The sequence below is a fragment of the Salvelinus fontinalis genome, chromosome 5 (genome assembly GCF_029448725.1).
Source record: "Salvelinus fontinalis isolate EN_2023a chromosome 5, ASM2944872v1, whole genome shotgun sequence".
Lineage (NCBI taxonomy): Eukaryota > Metazoa > Chordata > Actinopteri > Salmoniformes > Salmonidae > Salvelinus > Salvelinus fontinalis.
The window spans coordinates 12,179,382-12,196,279 of NC_074669.1; the positions used below are offsets into that span (position 1 = coordinate 12,179,382).

General features: G+C 41.4%; 1 protein-coding gene across 1 annotated transcript in view; it reads left to right on the forward strand.

Moving 5' to 3' along the window:
- The first annotated feature begins 1,156 nt into the window (after positions 1 to 1,156).
- LOC129855123 (endophilin-A2-like) overlaps positions 1,157 to 16,898 on the forward strand; it is a 32,249-nt gene continuing 16,507 nt past the window's right edge. Inside the window, exons 1-3 of the mRNA XM_055922466.1 lie at positions 1,157 to 1,518; positions 9,453 to 9,521; positions 15,238 to 15,310. Of these exons, the coding sequence (XP_055778441.1) occupies positions 1,474 to 1,518; positions 9,453 to 9,521; positions 15,238 to 15,310 (187 nt within the window). The 5' untranslated portion in view covers positions 1,157 to 1,473. The remainder of the gene's footprint in view (positions 1,519 to 9,452; positions 9,522 to 15,237; positions 15,311 to 16,898) is intronic.

The window sequence follows — 16,898 nt, forward strand, 5'->3', positions numbered from 1 at the left end:
ATCCAAATTTATAATTTTAAAAGGCTAATTGATCATTAGAAAACCCTTTTGCAATGATGTTATCACAGCTGAAAACTGTTGTTCTGATTTAAAGAAGCAATAAAACTGGCCTTCTTTAGACTAGTTGAGTATATGGAGCATCAGCATTTATGGGTTCGCTTACAGGCTCAAAATGGCCAGAAACAAAGTACTTTCTTCTGAAATTCGTCAGTCTATTCTTGTTCTGAGAAATGAAGGCTATTCTATGCGAGAAATTGCCAAGAAACTGAAGATCTCGTACAACGCTGTGTACTACTACCTTCACAGAACAGCGCAAACTGGCCCTAACCAGAATAAAAAGAGGAGTGGGAGGCCCCGGTGCACAATTGAGCAAGAGGACAAGTACATCAGTGTCTAGTTTGAGAAACAGACGCCTCACAAGTCCTCAACTGGCAGCTTTATGAAATAGTACCCGAAAAACACCAGTCTCAACGTCAACCTTGAAGAGGCGACTCCGGGATGCTGGCCTTCTAGGCAGAGTTGCAAAGAAAAAGCCATATCTCAGACTGGCCAATAAAAAGAAAATATTAAGATGGGCAAAAGAACACAGACACTGGACAGAGGAATTCTGCCTAGAAGGCCAGCATCCCGGAGTCTCCTCTTCACGGTTGACGTTGAGACTGGTGTTTTGCAGGTACTATTTAATGAAGCTGCCAGTTGACGACTTGTGAGGCGAGCAGGGGTTCCCACTTAAGGACTTGTGAGGAGGGGTTCCCACTTAAGGACAATTTCACCCAAAATATTATTTTATTTAGCAAAAAAAATTGTGTGTAGTTTCAGTTATTACAGCTACACTAATACATAACAAAAAGTTATTAACTACCGAAAGCACTACCAAGATTTCAATGTTCAACTATACCACCAAGCTACTGCAACATGCCGTTTAATTACTAGTTAGACTACATGTAGTTCACCACTCCCCAACACTGAGCATGAGTGAGTTTGAAGTGGTTTTCAACAAAAGTACTTGAGACTGAAGTAGACAGACACATCGACAATTATTGAAAAACACTTATGCCACCCTGTGGGGAAAAAAGTGAACACAGACCATATTGGCCTGCTCCTCTTGTGTGCGATAGAGGGCGCTGCAAGTTTGCTTATGGAGAGACAACTTGGAATGTGCAGCGAGCGCAATGATATGTTGGAGGTGTCGAGTTAACGGTTTGGTGCAGCTAAAAGTGTACACTGTGGATATACTCACACCTAGTCCTAGAGTTTTTGAAGACCTATATGCACTTTATAGAGATCTGCGCCCTTGTTCAATAGCATTTCTAGTCACAATCGTGAACCGCAGGACATCCTCGTCGGCGTGTACTGTAAAGGAGAACGATTTTAACGCAATCATATGACCGCGGCGTACAACTATTTTAGCTAGTAATAGTTATTGTATCAAATTTAATCCTATTACGGCAAAGGTGAAAGACCGGTTCCAAGATGTCTGTAGCGGGCTTCAAGAAGCAGTTTTATAAAGCCAGCCAGGTTAGCAAACAACTTTCCTCCCCTCCTAATACAGATTTGTTTCAATAAGTATTAGCTTGCTAATGTTAGTGATTTTACATAACAAACGGGTTAAAAAATAAATCATTATCTGAGTTTGCTAGGTAGCTAGCTTGCATGAACTTTTATTAAGTTTAGCTTGCTAGCTAAGTTACTGGCTCGGCTCATTTTGTAGTAACATTAGCTAGTTATACATAGCTCTCTTTTTTGTTCATGTTTTTGTAAGTTATTTAGCTAGTTATCAGTCTTTAATCATTTCATGGGAAAACTAAAGTTAAAACGTGGCAAGAACCTTCCAAAGAATGCCATGATAAACTTGACAGCTAACGTTTGTTAGCTAGCCAGCCAGCTCGCTAACGTAAGTTAGCTACTTTTTATGTACTTAGCTAGAATTTCAAGAAAAACACTTCGCAGGTAGTTAGCTATCCTAGTACACACAGCTACCCAGCTAACAGTACTAGTCTAGATAGCTGACAGACCTGACACGTGTACTGTCACTCAACAGGCAAGCTGAGGGTGTACACACCTTCAGGTAACGTATTCCAATGTCCTTACTGATACTAGGCTAAAAAAAGCTATAGCCTGGGGATACCAGGGGCAACATGCTGTTGTGGTTTTGTTAGTTGGCTTGTAGAGCAGGGGTTCCCAAACGTTTCACTCAGCCTCCCATTCTGCCGACCGTTGCCCCACACGTTGGAACACTCTTGTAGAGCATAGGATATCTCTGCTGTAACTAATTTCAGAGTGCCAATATCTTGTTGGTTATGTAGACAGAGATGGATGATTTAAATTTGTTTTCCTCAGTTGGAGACCTGGCTGATCTGTTCTGAGGGTTGATTACTAATACTTTATTTTATTTGTTTTAGTATACTGAGACCAAGGTGTCTTTTACAGATGAGCCCTGAATTACAGAAAATACATATCAAAATAAAAATAAACGCAAGCAGAAAGAAAAACACGGTATAAAGGTCCTCAATCAGCGTTCTGAATTTGCCTAGAGGCACCAAAACATCAAATTTCAGAGCATTTAGATTGTTCCACAAATAAGGTGCAAAAAAACTAAAAGCTGACTAAAAAAACCCGAGACGAAAGGAATTTCCAGCGTTAGCCATCCCTTAGACCGGGTGTGGTAACTCATATGTCTAAAGTGTAGTGATAAGTACAGTGGGACTTTTTGTAAAAGGGCTTTATAAATGAAAACATAGCAATGTATCAACCTACTTTTGAGTCAGTCTCATCCTGTCCCTGTTGATCTCAGCAGGAAAGACTTTTGCTTTATACCCCAATATCCTTTTAGGAGCGGGCTCAGATCCCATTTGGGGAGATAAAAAGAGGAATATGAAGAGAAAGGGAAAAGAGTCAATCCATTGGGAAGACAGAACATGAAAGAGGAAATGGAGGGCCAAAACTGCAGTGTTTGTGCGTGTGTGCGTGCGTGCGTGCATGTATGTATGTACTGTATTTTTTTTATTTGTTTGCGTGCATGTGTTACAGGGGGCTAAGAGAGAGAAATTATGTGCGTTCTTCCTGATTGGACTGCAATGCAGTTTCATAGGAGTCAATAATGCCTGACGCCAACAAGAAATATGACTTTCCCCTGCAAGGCACAAAATAATATGCTTATTCAGAGCATGCAGTTGTGTTGTCACTAGCAATGACTGCATGTGATTGGAAATAGGCCTACTTGTAGGAATTGGTTTCATATGTTTTCTGCAGCACTGTTTTTCTGTTCTTATGGAATGCAGGAAGTTGGCATTAGAAAATGAATATAGCTGCAGCACCCCGTAGCACACGCCCATGTTTTTGTTTTTTTACTATCCCCTTTTCACCACATTTTTCAAACTTGGCCTACACATTATTCAACTTGTGTACGCACACATACCAAGTGTCATAATTAATACTTAATTTGACTATCGATATCTGAATGAAATGCCTTTCATTGTCCTGCAGCGTCACTAGCATACTTTGCAACACATACAGGGAAGTTGGTGGGAATGTGAGAGGAAATGGTGGGTCAGAGTAGAATCTGCAGATGGCTGATCCTATCATATTCACTCACAAAGGGAGCAGTCAGCTGAAGGATCATATGCTGCTCAAAAGGTTAAGTTAACATGTACAGTGTCATTGGCCCCTGTCGCTTATAGGCTAGTTACATATACTCTTTACAGACAGACTTTACATTATGTTACCACATTCTTGCCAGGATAAGCCTTTTATATGTCCCGTGCCCATGCCAGCAAGTGTGGGAGTAGATGTTTATTTTAATAAAACCATTGACTATACACCATCACAAAGAAATCCATTATTAAATTGTTTCTGGCAGGTCCTAAGAAACATAAGACTAATAAAATGTATTTCCAAAAGAATAAATGTATTTTGAGTTGAATTATGTTACTGGTTTGTGCCTGTATGGCTACGCCATGTACATAAAATCAATAATTTTGTTCATTAAACAGACAAGACACACTTAGGCTACCCTGATCAAATTCAACACACATTATAGGGTAAGAAAATTATAACAGAATAAAATACAACAAATATTTTTCCCACACAACTTGCGGCACAGCAACGTGTGGAACTGCTCTCATATATTTAGAAAATATATATTAAAAGGTGAGATTTTTAAATGGAGCCCAAGGCAAGCCCATGCTTTTTTGATCCAACTTTCATCAGGTGTAGGATCTTACACTCAATGTGTCTTCATGATACCAGTGATAGAAAAGTACCCAATTGTTATACCTGTGTAAAAATAAAGATACCTTAATAGAAAATGACTCAGGTGAAAGTCACCCAATAAAATACTACTTGAGTAAAAGTCAAAGTATTTGGTTTTAAATATACTTAAGTATCAAAAGTAAATGTAATTGCTAAAATATACTTAAGTATAAATCATTTGACATTTCTTATTTTTATTTACTGACAGCCAGGGGCACGCTCCAACACAGACATAATTTACAAACAAAGCATTTGTGTTTAGTGAGTCCACCAGATCAGAGGCAGTAGAGATGACCAGGGATGTTCTCTTGATAAGTCTGTGAATTTGACCATTTTCCTTTCCTGCTAAGCATTTGAAATGTAACAAGTACTTTTGAGTGCCAGGGAAAATGAATGGAGTAAAAAGTACATAATTTAATTTAGGAATGTAGTGAAGTAAAAGTTGTCAAAAATATAAATGGTAAAGGACAGATGCCCCAAAAAACAACTTAAGTAGTACTTTCAAGTATTTTTACTTATGTACTTTTCACCACTGGCAAAATGTTGGCGTGATGCTAAAGTTGGTGGGGAAATGCCTTGGTTTGAAAGGTGTATTACACACAGAGCACTAACTGATCAATTGTATATTTGGATGCAAATTTTAGAAGATTTTGCTGCCAACTAACTGACCCTCTTTAACCGGTCAACAAATGGTTACATTTTTTCCCAGCAGGAAAATTATGTGAACAACTTAAAATGCTATGCATGCATACAAGGAAGGGACATCTTTAATTAAGAGCTTAATGGAAACGTTCAACAATAGGAAGCCTATCGTCTTACAGTCGAAAGGTTATAGCCTATTATTGAGCATGCAACTCCTGTAATGGAAGTAGCTAATATACTAAACAAAAATATAAACGCAACATGTAAAATGTTGGTCCCATGTTTCATGAGCTGAATTAAAAGAACCCAGACATTTTCCATATGCACAAAAGGCGTATTTCTCTCATGTTGTGCAGAAATTTGTTTACATTCCTGTTAGTGAGCATTTCTCCTTTGTCAAGATAATCCATCCACCTGACAGGTGTGGCAAATCAAGAAGATGATTAAACATCGTGATCATTCCATAGGTGCCCCTTGTGCTGGGGACAATAAAAGGCCACTCTAAAATGTGCGGTTTTGTCACACAACACAATGCCACAGATGTCTCAAGTTTTGAGGGGGAGTGCAATTGGCATGCTGACTGCAGGAATGTCCACCAGAGCTGTTGCCAGAGAATTGAATGTTCATTTCTCTACCATAAGCCACCTGAAACATCATTTTAGAGAATTCTAACAGAGATGAAAATCTGTTAGAAACGTAGAAAGAGGGGAATTTAATAGCAACAACTACAATGGGTTGCTAAAATAACTAGCATTATTTAGAGTAAAGTAAAATATTTAGGTTTCAAACAATTATACTGCCTCAAGCTTACATTGCAGAGTGGATGGTGACGCGCTGATAGCCTGCCTACAGGTGACTGTCGCCTAGGCACTCGAATGGCGAATGGGATGCACGCCTTAATTACGAGTTGAGATTGAGAAATACAATTGTTTTTAATTGTGCATATCAAAACAGTTGTTACCATGCGATTGCATTTACAATTGTTATTTTCTACGCAATGACTGGGCTTATAAAAGCACGTTTCACCCCAGTACAAGCTTTTTGAGGAGCTGCTCTTATGCCATCTGACAGGGGATGGGCTATTCTGCTTCTCAAACTAGACTCTGTATGCTGTGTGCATGTGATAACATGCATGACAACTAATGAAAATACACAAGCACCAATTGAATTCCACAAAATGATGCAAATGTACCATTTTTATGTCTCTGCATCCAGTATTGAAGAACTTGCTATTCCCAAAGACTTCCAGTCATTGCGCTAATGTTAGTTAGCAATTTATGTAATTCTAGAAAAGCCACTTCCTTCAAACTGAACGCAGACACATAACATGGTATCCACAAGTTCTTCTGACTCTGGGGAAGTAGATAAAGGGCTTCATTGCCAAAGTCTCTAACTATCACTTTAAGAGTAAGCAAGCCTATATGAAGTAAACAAGCCTATGTGCCACACCACAACTACATTTCTGCTGTAGGCATTGGAGACCTCATACTATAAATGGCACAGGCACAGCCATGTCTCTCAAATAATACATTCTTTGTAGGATGCTTTATTTCTAAATTCTCACATGTTGCATGATCTCACATTGTGTGACTACATCAAGATGTATAGGCCTATCATGACATTGTATGTTCATTTGGCCAGCAGATTTCCATTGTTCTTCACAGCCAAGTTGTTCCCTCAGGGTCTTTGGGGCCAGTGTGAGGCTGATGATCGGTGTGTGATTCCTTTAGGTGTCAGTTCAGTTCTGAAATGTTTTTCTATAATGTTGTGTAAAATGAGAAAGCCTGGCAGTGGTTGGCCCATTGTTAAGGAGGCAGATGACTCACTATTACGTAGTCTCGCTCCCAATAAGATTACAATCACACCATTATCTGTGTAAAAGAGATGCTATTTTCAGGCGTCAGTGATGTGCTCTCCCTCTTAATCTAGCTAGCAGTAGCAGCCGAGTAAGTGGCCTTGTGTGTCTGCCTCACGGCATAGCTGAAATGAATCAATTTCTCTTGGTGTGGAGTTTTTTTGTTTGTTTGATATACTTAAAAAAAACGGCTGTAGGCCAACTTTTTTTATTTTAAGAATCCCCCCCCCCCCCCAGGTCTATGAAAGTCTAACACAGCCACCATCCATGATGTTTTGACAACGTAGCCGTTTTGTGGTTAGGAAGACTCGAAGAGCTGAACACTCCCACCTGTTGATGGAAAGCAAAAATGTGCGTTTATGGGCTAAGACACGGATTCTATTAGCTCCAGCACTGTAACTGTGGCTGTTGCTCTTTGTCCCTGCTCAGATTCCTCTATATGAGTCACTTTCCCCTCTCCTATATCCCTCAGTGAACTTTCTACCCCAGATGCTGTGTGGGTTCAGGTTATCCATTCTCTGGCTTACACATTAGGTGCGGGATCAGTAGCAGCATGCACATTAAGTCATCACTTTGTTTGCTGCGTATCCATTTCTACCATCAGATCTGACACTCAGTGTAAAAGCAGTGTACAAGTGTGGTAACAACAATTGGTACTATGAAGTACATATTTTCTGAACCACCATACCGTGCTTTGTTCACTCTGGTACATTCTTTGCCCAATGCAACTCATTGTGGACTGTTTCAGTAAACCCAAATGCCACATGATCATCGTGTCACAGAACCAAAAACATAATTTTGCTCTCACCAAGCTCACTTTTTTGTGACTGTATTGAATGTTAGTTAAATGTAAAGTTGCAATATGCAACTTTTTGGGCGACCCAACCAAATTCACATAGAAATGTAAGTTATAGATCTGTCATTCTTATTGAAAGCAAGTCTATGAAGCGAGATTTGTTCTATGTGTGCCATTTCTATGCTTCCCGGTCTTAAGTTGAGTTTTTTGCGTCTTTTAGTTTCGACTTTGTACACCAGCTTCAAACAGCTGAAAAAAATGATATTTTTGGTTATGGAAAATATATTTCACAGTTTAGATGGTGCAATGATTCTCTACACTATACTTGCTTGTTTTGTGTCACAAACTGAAATTAGGCGAACTATTAGAATTTTAGCAGAGCAAGGTCTTCATAGTGCATCCTTAATTACTGTAATCTAAAGGCAGGCTAGCTTCTGCACCCACCAAGTGCCTATAGGCAAACTAGTTTGTTACATTTGCAAAAAGGCTGAGAGAGGTGGAAATGCATAGCCTAAACGTCTCCCCTAGTTAGAGTGAAGCCCCTCAGGGGGACCAGTACGAAAATATATACTGTACACTCACTACTTACTGTAAGTCACTCTGGATAAGAAGATCTGCTAAATGACAAAAATGTAAATGGCTGGTCATGTATGGGCCTCAGAAAGGACAGGAGTAGTGGGTAGATGTTGTGCCTTGTCACTGGAATTGTCTGCTGCAGAACCATCCCATTGTCCCCACGTGCAGTTGTTTTTTTCCCTGGTCATAATTGAGTAAGCTAGACCTTCCTAACATGTTTAGGACTGACATGGCAGAAAGGAGAGAAAATGTATGCTACTTGCATGACAAAGAATTACCAGTAGCCTATGGGGAAATAAAAAAACATACAAACTCATGGCATATGATGTGCCACAGAACGTTTTTAAACTGGAATGGCTGACTACAGTACGTGACCTAAAACATGCTGCATATGTACTAAGTTTCCTCTTGAAAGGGTGCCTAATTTGATTTAAATTAGCATAGTGGTTTACGTCACATCAAAAACATTGGGTATTGTCATTGTTCAAATAAACATTTCCAGAAAGTGGTACAGTCAAGACATCCAATTGCCCTGTGTGTCTTGATATACATTCATATTTGTTGTGTAACTGGGATGTCATGATCACATATGGAACTTGCAACAGGTCGAAGCTGAAAATGATTTATTGATGACTTTACTGTATTGTAGTCAGATACAGTAGTTGAGAGAGGATAATCTCTATTGTACATTTTATGAGGGAGAAAGCAAAACTGAGCCAGAGAGGAGCGGTGGGATAGGGTGAATTTGTTTTACACGTGTCCAGTGTAAACGGGTAGGCTGCATTTACTGCTGGGTGGCGTGCCCTGCACACATATTGATGTCTCACACGACAAGTTACAACATGTTGGGATGAATGTGACGAAGGTCCTGTAGCCTGTGTTGAAAGTTATGAGATGATTCACTACTCTACAGTACATGGTCATTATAGAAATAGTCCTAAAATAAACTGTACAGGATTCCAGCATCTGGTCCTTCTCCTGCATCTCTAGAATTCCACTTCAGGTTGATGGAGGCAACAATGATCTACAATGTCTACAATGGTCTTTGTCTCTGCACAGGGGTGTATCTGTGTATGAGAGAATGAAGAACTTGTTTCCTACAGGGTTGTGTTTGATGGTGTCAGTCAGATCAGATTGAAGTCAGTTAAGATTAAACTGTTTTGTCTGCTATTAGAACCTAGACTTGTGAATGGTGGAACTGGCAAGCTGTATTTTCTTTAAATATGAGAAGTAAGACAACTATCATGTGTTGAGGGATCTTTCTGATCCACTTTTATGAACTGCACATGTATTGTGTAACAATGACCCTTTTCTCTCCCACTCTCTGTGCAGATGGTCAGTGAGAAGGTCGGCGGTGCAGAGGGAACGAAACTGGATGAAGACTTCAAAGATTTGGAAAGGGTATAATACCTCTGACTGTACATTTAAAGACCAGTACCTGAAGTAGGCTAGTTACTTAGAATTCAATATATTAGGCCTATCCAGAGCCATATATATAAAGAGTTGGGCGATTGTGTTTTCTGTTTGAACGTTCCTAGAATGCCACTTTCTCCTCCATAGACGTTAAGTAATAAGCCAAATACATTTAAAATCAGCTTTTCACAATTCCTGACATTTAATCCTAGTAAAAGTTCCATGTCTTAGGTCAGTTAGGATCACCACTTTATTTTAAGAGAATAATAGTAGAGAGAATGATTTATTTCAGCTTTTATTTCTTTCATCACATTCCCAGTGGGTCAGAAGTTTACATACACTCAATTAGTATTTGGTAGCATTGCCTTTAAATTGTTTAACTTGGGTCAAACGTTTCAGGTAGCCTTCCACAAGCTTCCCACAATAAGTTGGGTGAATTTTGGTCCATTCCTCCTGACAGAGCTGGTGTAACTGAATCTGGTTTGTAGGACTCCTTGCTCGCACACGCTTTTTCAGGTCTGCCCACAAATTTTGTATAGGATTCAGGTCAGGGCTTTGTGATGGCCACTCCAATACCTTGACTTTGTTGTCCACAACTTTGTAAGTATGTTTGGGGTCATTGTCCATTTGGAAGACCCGTTTGCGATCAAGCTTTAACTTCCTGACTGATGTCTTGAGATGTTGCTTCAATATATCCACATCATTTTCTTCCCTCACGATGCCATCTATTTTGTGAAGTGAACCAGTCCCTCCTGCACCAAAGCAACCCCACAACATGATGCTGCCACCCCCGTGCTTCACGGTTGTGTTTGTGTTCTTCGGCTTGCAAGCATCCCCCTTTTTCCTCCGAACATAACGATGGTCATTATGGCCAAACAGTTGTATTTTTGTTTCATCAGACCAGAGGACATTTCTCCAAAAAGTACGATCTTTGTCCCCATGTGCAGTTGCAAACCGTAGTCTGGCTTTTTTATGGCGGTTTTGGAGCAGTGGCTTCTTCTTTGCAGAGCGGCCTTTCAGGTTATGTCGATATAGGACTCATTTTACTGTGGATATAGATACTTTTGTACCCGTTTCCTCCAGCATCTCCACAAGGTCTTTTGCTGTTGTTCTGGGATTGATTTGCACTTTTCGCACCAAAGTACGTTCATCTTTAGGAGACAGAACGCGTCTCCTTCCTGAGCGGTATGACGGCTGCGTAGTCCCATGGTGTTTATACTTGCGTACTATTGTTTGTACAGATGAACGTGGTGCCTTCAGGCGTTTGGAAATTACTCCCAAGGTTGAACCAGACTTGTGGAGGTCTACAATTTTCTTTCTGAGGTCTTGGCTGATTTCTTTTGATTTTCCCATGATGTCAAGCAAAGAGGCACTGCGTTTGAAGGTAGGCCTTGCAATACATCCACAGGTACACCTCCAATTGACTCAAATTATGTCAATTAGCCTATCAGAAGCTTCTAAAGCCATAACATAATTTTCTGGAATTTTCCAAGCTGTTTAAAGGCAAAGTCAACTTAGTGTATGTATACTTCTGACCCACTGGAATTGTGATACAGTGAATTATAAGTTAAATAATCTGTCTGTGAACAATTGTTGGAAAAATTACTTGTGTCATGCACGAAGTAGATGTCCTAACCGACTTGCCAAAACTATAGTTTGTTAACAAGAAATTTGTGGAGTGGTTGAAAAACTAGTTTTAATGACTCCTACCTAAATGTATGTAAACTTCCAACTTCAACTGTATATATAAACTCAGCAAAAAAAGAAATATCCTCTCACTGTCAACTGCGTTTATTTTCAGCAAACTTAACATGTGTAAACATTTGTATGAACATAACAAGATTCAACAACTGAGACATAAACTGAACAAGTTCCAGAGACATGTGACTAACAGAAATTAAATAATGTGTCCCTGAACAAAGGGGGGGTCAAAATCAAAAGTAACAGTCAGTATCTGGTGTGGCCACCAGCTGCATTAGGTACTGCAGTGCATCTCCTCCTCATGGACTACACCAGATTTGCCAGTTCTTGCTGTGAGATGTTACCCCACTCTTCCACCAAGGCATCTGCAAGTTCCCGGACACTTCTGGGGGAAATGGCCCTAGCCCTCACCCTCCGATCCAACAGGTCCCAGACGTGCTGAATGGGATTGAGATCCGGGCTCTTCGCTGGCCATGGCAGAACACTGACATTCCTGTCTTGCAGGAAATCACACACAGAAGGAGCAGTATGGCTGGTGGAGTATTGTCATGCTGGAGGGTCATGTCAGGATGAGCCTGCAGGAAGGGTACCACATGAGGGAGGAGGATGTCTTCCCTGTAACGCACAGCGTTGAGATTGCCTGCAATGACATAAAGCTCAGTCCGATGATGCTGTGACACACCGCCCCAGACCATGACGGACCCTCCAGCGTCAAATCGATCCCGCTCCAGATTACAGGCCTCGGTGTAACGCTCATTCCTTCGACGATAAACGCGAATCGGACCATCACACCTGGTGATGCTAAACCGCGACTCGTTAGTGAAGAGCACTTTTTGCCAGTCCTGTCTGGTCCAGCGACGGTGGGTTTGTGCCCATAGGCGACGTTGTTACAGGTGATGTCTGGTGAGGATCTGCCTTACAACAGGACTACAAGCCCTCAGTCCAGCCTCTCTCAGCCTATTGCGGACAGTCTGAGCACTGATGGAGGGATTGTGCGTTCCTGGTGTAACTCGGGCAGTTGTTTTTGCCATCCTGTACCAGGTGTGATGTTCAGATGTACCGATCCTGTGCAGGTGTTGTTACACGTGGTCTGCCACTGCGAGGATGATCAGCTGTCCGTCCTGTCTCCCTGTAGCGCTGTCTTAGGCGTCTCACAGTACGGACATTGCAATTTATTGCCCTGGGACCCTGGGCATCTTTCTTTTGGTGTTTTTCAGAGTCAGTAGAAAGGCCTCTTTAGTGTCCTACGTTTTCATAACTGTGACCTTAATTGCCTACCGCCTGTAAGCTGTTAGTGTCTTAACGACCGTTCCACAGGTGCATGTTCATTAATTGTTAATTAATTAATTAATTAATTGTTGTTTCTTTTTTTGCTGAGTGTGTATATATACACTGCTCAAAAAAATTAAGGGAACACTTAAACAACACAATGTAACTCCAAGTCAATCACACTTCTGTGAAATCAAACTGTCCACTTAGGAAGCAACACTGATTGACAATAAATTTCACATGCTGTTGTGCAAATGGAATAGACAAAAGGTGGAAATTATAGGCAATTAGCAAGACACCCCCCAAAACAGGAGTGATTCTGCAGGTGGTGACCACAGACCACTTCTCAGTTCCTATGCTTCCTGGCTGATGTTTTGGTCACTTTTGAATGCTGGCGGTGCTCTCACTCTAGTGGTAGCATGAGACGGAGTCTACAACCCACACAAGTGGCTCAGGTAGTGCAGCTCATCCAGGATGGCACATCAATGCGAACTGTGGCAAAAAGGTTTGCTGTGTCTGTCAGCGTAGTTTCCAGAGCATGGAGGCCCTACCAGGAGACAGGCCAGTACATCAGGAGACGTGGAACAACCCAGCAGCAGGACCGGTACCTCCGCCTTAGTGCAAGGAGGTGCACTGCCAGAGCCCTGCAAAATGACCTCCAGCAGGCCACAAATGTGCATGTGTCAGCATATGGTCTCACAAGGGGTCTGAGGATCTCATCTCGGTACCTAATGGCAGTCAGGCTACCTCTGGCGAGCACATGGAGGGCTGTGCGGCCCCACAAAGAAATGCCACCCCACACCATGACTGACCCATCGCCAAACCGGTCATGCTGGACGATGTTGCAGGCAGCAGAACGTTCTCCACGGCGTCTCCAGACTCTGTCACGTCTGTCACATGTGCTCATGTGCTCAGTGTGAACCTGCTTTCATCTGTGAAGAGCACAGGGCGCCAGTGGCGAATTTTCCAATCTTGGTGTTCTCTGGCAAATGCCAAACGTCCTGCACGGTGTTGGTCTTTAAGCACAACCCCCACCTGTGGACGTCGGGCCCTCATACCACCCTCATGGAGTCTGTTTCTGACCGTTTGAGCAGACACATGCACATTTGTGGCCTGCTGGAGGTCATTTTGCAGGGTTCTGGCAGTGCACCTCCTTGCACTAAGGCGGAGGTACCGGTCCTGCTGCTGGGTTGTTGCCCTCCTACGGCCTCCTCCACGTCTCCTGATGTACTGGCCTGTCTCCTGGTAGCGCCTGCATGCTCTGGACACTACGCTGACAGACACAGCAAACCTTTTTGCCACAGTTCGCATTGATGTGCCATCCTGGATGAACTGCACTACCTGAGCCACTTGTGTGGGTTGTAGACTCCGTCTCATGCTACCACTAGAGTGAGAGCACCGCCAGCATTCAAAAGTGACCAAAACATCAGCCAGGAAGCATAGGAACTGAGAAGTGGTCTGTGGTCACCACCTGCAGAATCACTCCTGTTTTTGGGGGTGTCTTGCTAATTGCCTATAATTTCCACCTTTTGTCTATTCCATTTGCACAACAGCATGTGAAATTTATTGTCAATCAGTGTTGCTTCCTAAGTGGACAGTTTGATTTCACAGAAGTGTGATTGACTTGGAGTTACATTGTGTTGTTTAAGTGTTCCCTTTATTTTTTTGAGCAGTGTATATATATGTATATATATATGTGTGTGTGTGTGTGTGTGTGTGTGTGTGTGTGTGTGTGTGTGTGTGTGTGTGTGTGTGTGTGTGTGTGTGTGTACCAGTCAAAAGTTTGGACACACCTACTCATTCCATCTATACAGCCACATTCACAAAACATTACGAGAACATGGGTTAGGGTTATAGTCTAGACAACCATGCACTCGAAGGTGTTGCATCATGTGTAGCTGTAGACTGAAGTGTTGTCAACTCTTTGTGAACAGTCTCAGTTTGCACACTGTATACAGTGTATCAGTATAGTATTCATGTGGGAGCCCTGTGTATAGATACATGTTATACATAGAGGGAGTGGCAGATTGTAAAAGCACCTGCCTTTGCTGCTCCGGTCAACTGTCATGGAGAACTCCAGCAATCAACAACCAAAGCCATCACTTAGACACCTTCAGTGAAGGAACATGATTGGTTGTTTCACAAAGTAATTTTCATTTAGCAGTACAATATAGAGACAATATTTCATTACCTTTTCATAGCCTGTTTGGTAACTAGTCTCATCACAAATAAAGGATTTGGAAGATGGGGAAGACATGGTGCATATCCAAAATCTGGTTTACCCACTACTTACTTAAACTGAATACTGTGCACTAATTATACTACATACTATTTAGAATGTACTATTTACTAAAAACCAATGCAGTGATCAACACATATCCACATACTACTCAACCACACAGAAGGGGTCATCTAATGCGTAAACGCACTTCTTCCCTGCCATTCGTTACTTTTTGTAGAGCGCGTGCACTTCCCATATTCAGATTATCAGCTGTTGTCAAACACGTGAAAAGACAATTCTCTTCCTTAATAGTGTGAAGCGAATTGTACTAGAGGAAAAGCCTAAATAAGTATCCTGGCATTTTAAAGCATACTAAATTTCACATACTATAAAACTTAATTTTTTGCATACCCAAAATGCCTACTATTTAGAATGCATGTATGTGTATTCGGACACGGCCATGGCGTTTCATATTTCCTTATGGTTGTTAGTGATGTCCCCTGTGTTTTGTAGAAAGTAGATGTGACCAGCAAAGCTGTGGTGGAGGTAATCTCCAAAACCTCTGAGTACCTACAGCCCAACCCAGGTGAGACTACACACCAGGAAGAGACTGCATTAATAACAATTGTGTTATTGTGTAAAACGTATTTCCTGCTAAATCACAGAAAAAATGTTTGGACACACCTACTCATTCAAGGGTTTTTCTTAATTTTTTAAAAGCTATTTTCTACATTGTTGAATAATACTGAAGCCATCAAAACTATTAAATAACACATATTGAGTCATGTAGTAACCAAAAAGTATATTTGAGATTTTTCCTTGATTGATGACAGCTTTGCACACTTTTGCCATTCTCTCAACCAGCTTCATGAGGAATGCTTTTCCAACAGTCTTGAAGGAGTTCCCACATATGCTGAGCACTTGTTGGCTGCTTTTCCTTCACTCTGTGGTCCAACTCATCCCAAACCATCTCAATTGGGTTGAGGTTGGGTGATGGTGAAGGCCAGGTAATCTGATGCAGCACCATCACTCTCATTCTTGGTCAAATAGCCCGTACATAGCCTGGAGGGTCATTCGCCTGTTGAAAAAGAAATGATAGTTCCACTAAGCCCAAACCAGATGGGATGGTGTATCGCTGCAGAATGCTATGGTAGCCATGCTGGTTAAGTGTGCCTTGAATTCTAAATAAATCACTGACAGTGTCATCAGCAAAGCACTATCTCATCTCCTCCTCCATGCTTCACGGTGGGAACCACACACGTGGAGATCATCTGTTCACATACTCTGCGTCTCACAAAGACACGGCGGTTGGAACCAAAAATCAGGAATTTGGACTCATCAGACTAAAGGACAGATTTCCACCGGTCTAATGTCCATTGCTCGTGTTTCTTGGCCCAAGCAAGTGTTTTCTTCTTATTGGTGTCCTTTAGTAGTGGTTTCTTTGCACCAATTCGACCATGAAGACCTGATTCACGCAGTCCCCTCTGAAAAGTTGATGTTTATGTGTTTTTTACTTGAATTCTATGAAGCATTTATTTGGGCTGCAGTTTCTGAGGCTGGTAAATCTAATGAACTTATCCTCTGCAGCAGAGGTAAATCGGGGTCTTCCTTTCCTGTGGCGTTTCTCATGAGAGACAGTTTCATCAAAGAGCTTGATGGTTTCTGCGACTGCACTTGAATAAACTTTCAAAGTTCTTAAAATGTTCCTTATTGACTGACCTTCATGTCTTAAAGTAATGATGGACTGTCATTTCTCTTTGCTTATTTGAGCTGTTCCTGTTCTTGGTCTTTTACCAAATAGGGCCATCTTCTGTATACCACCCCAACCTTGTCACAACACAACTGATTGGCTCAAACACATTAAGAAGGAAAGAAATTCCACAAATTAACTTTTAAAAAGGCACACCTGTTAATTGAATTGCATTCCCGGTGACTACCTCATGAAGCTGGTTGAGAGAATGCCAAGAGCGTGCAAAGCTGTCATCAAGGCAAAAGGTGGCTACTTTGAAGAATCTTAAATATAAAATATATTTTGACTTAACCTTTTTGATTACTACGTGACTCCATATGTGTTTCATAGTTTTGATGTCTTCACTATTATTCTACAATGTAGAAAATAGTAAAAAATTAAGAAAACGCTGGAATGAGTAGGTGTCCAAACTTTTGACTGGTAC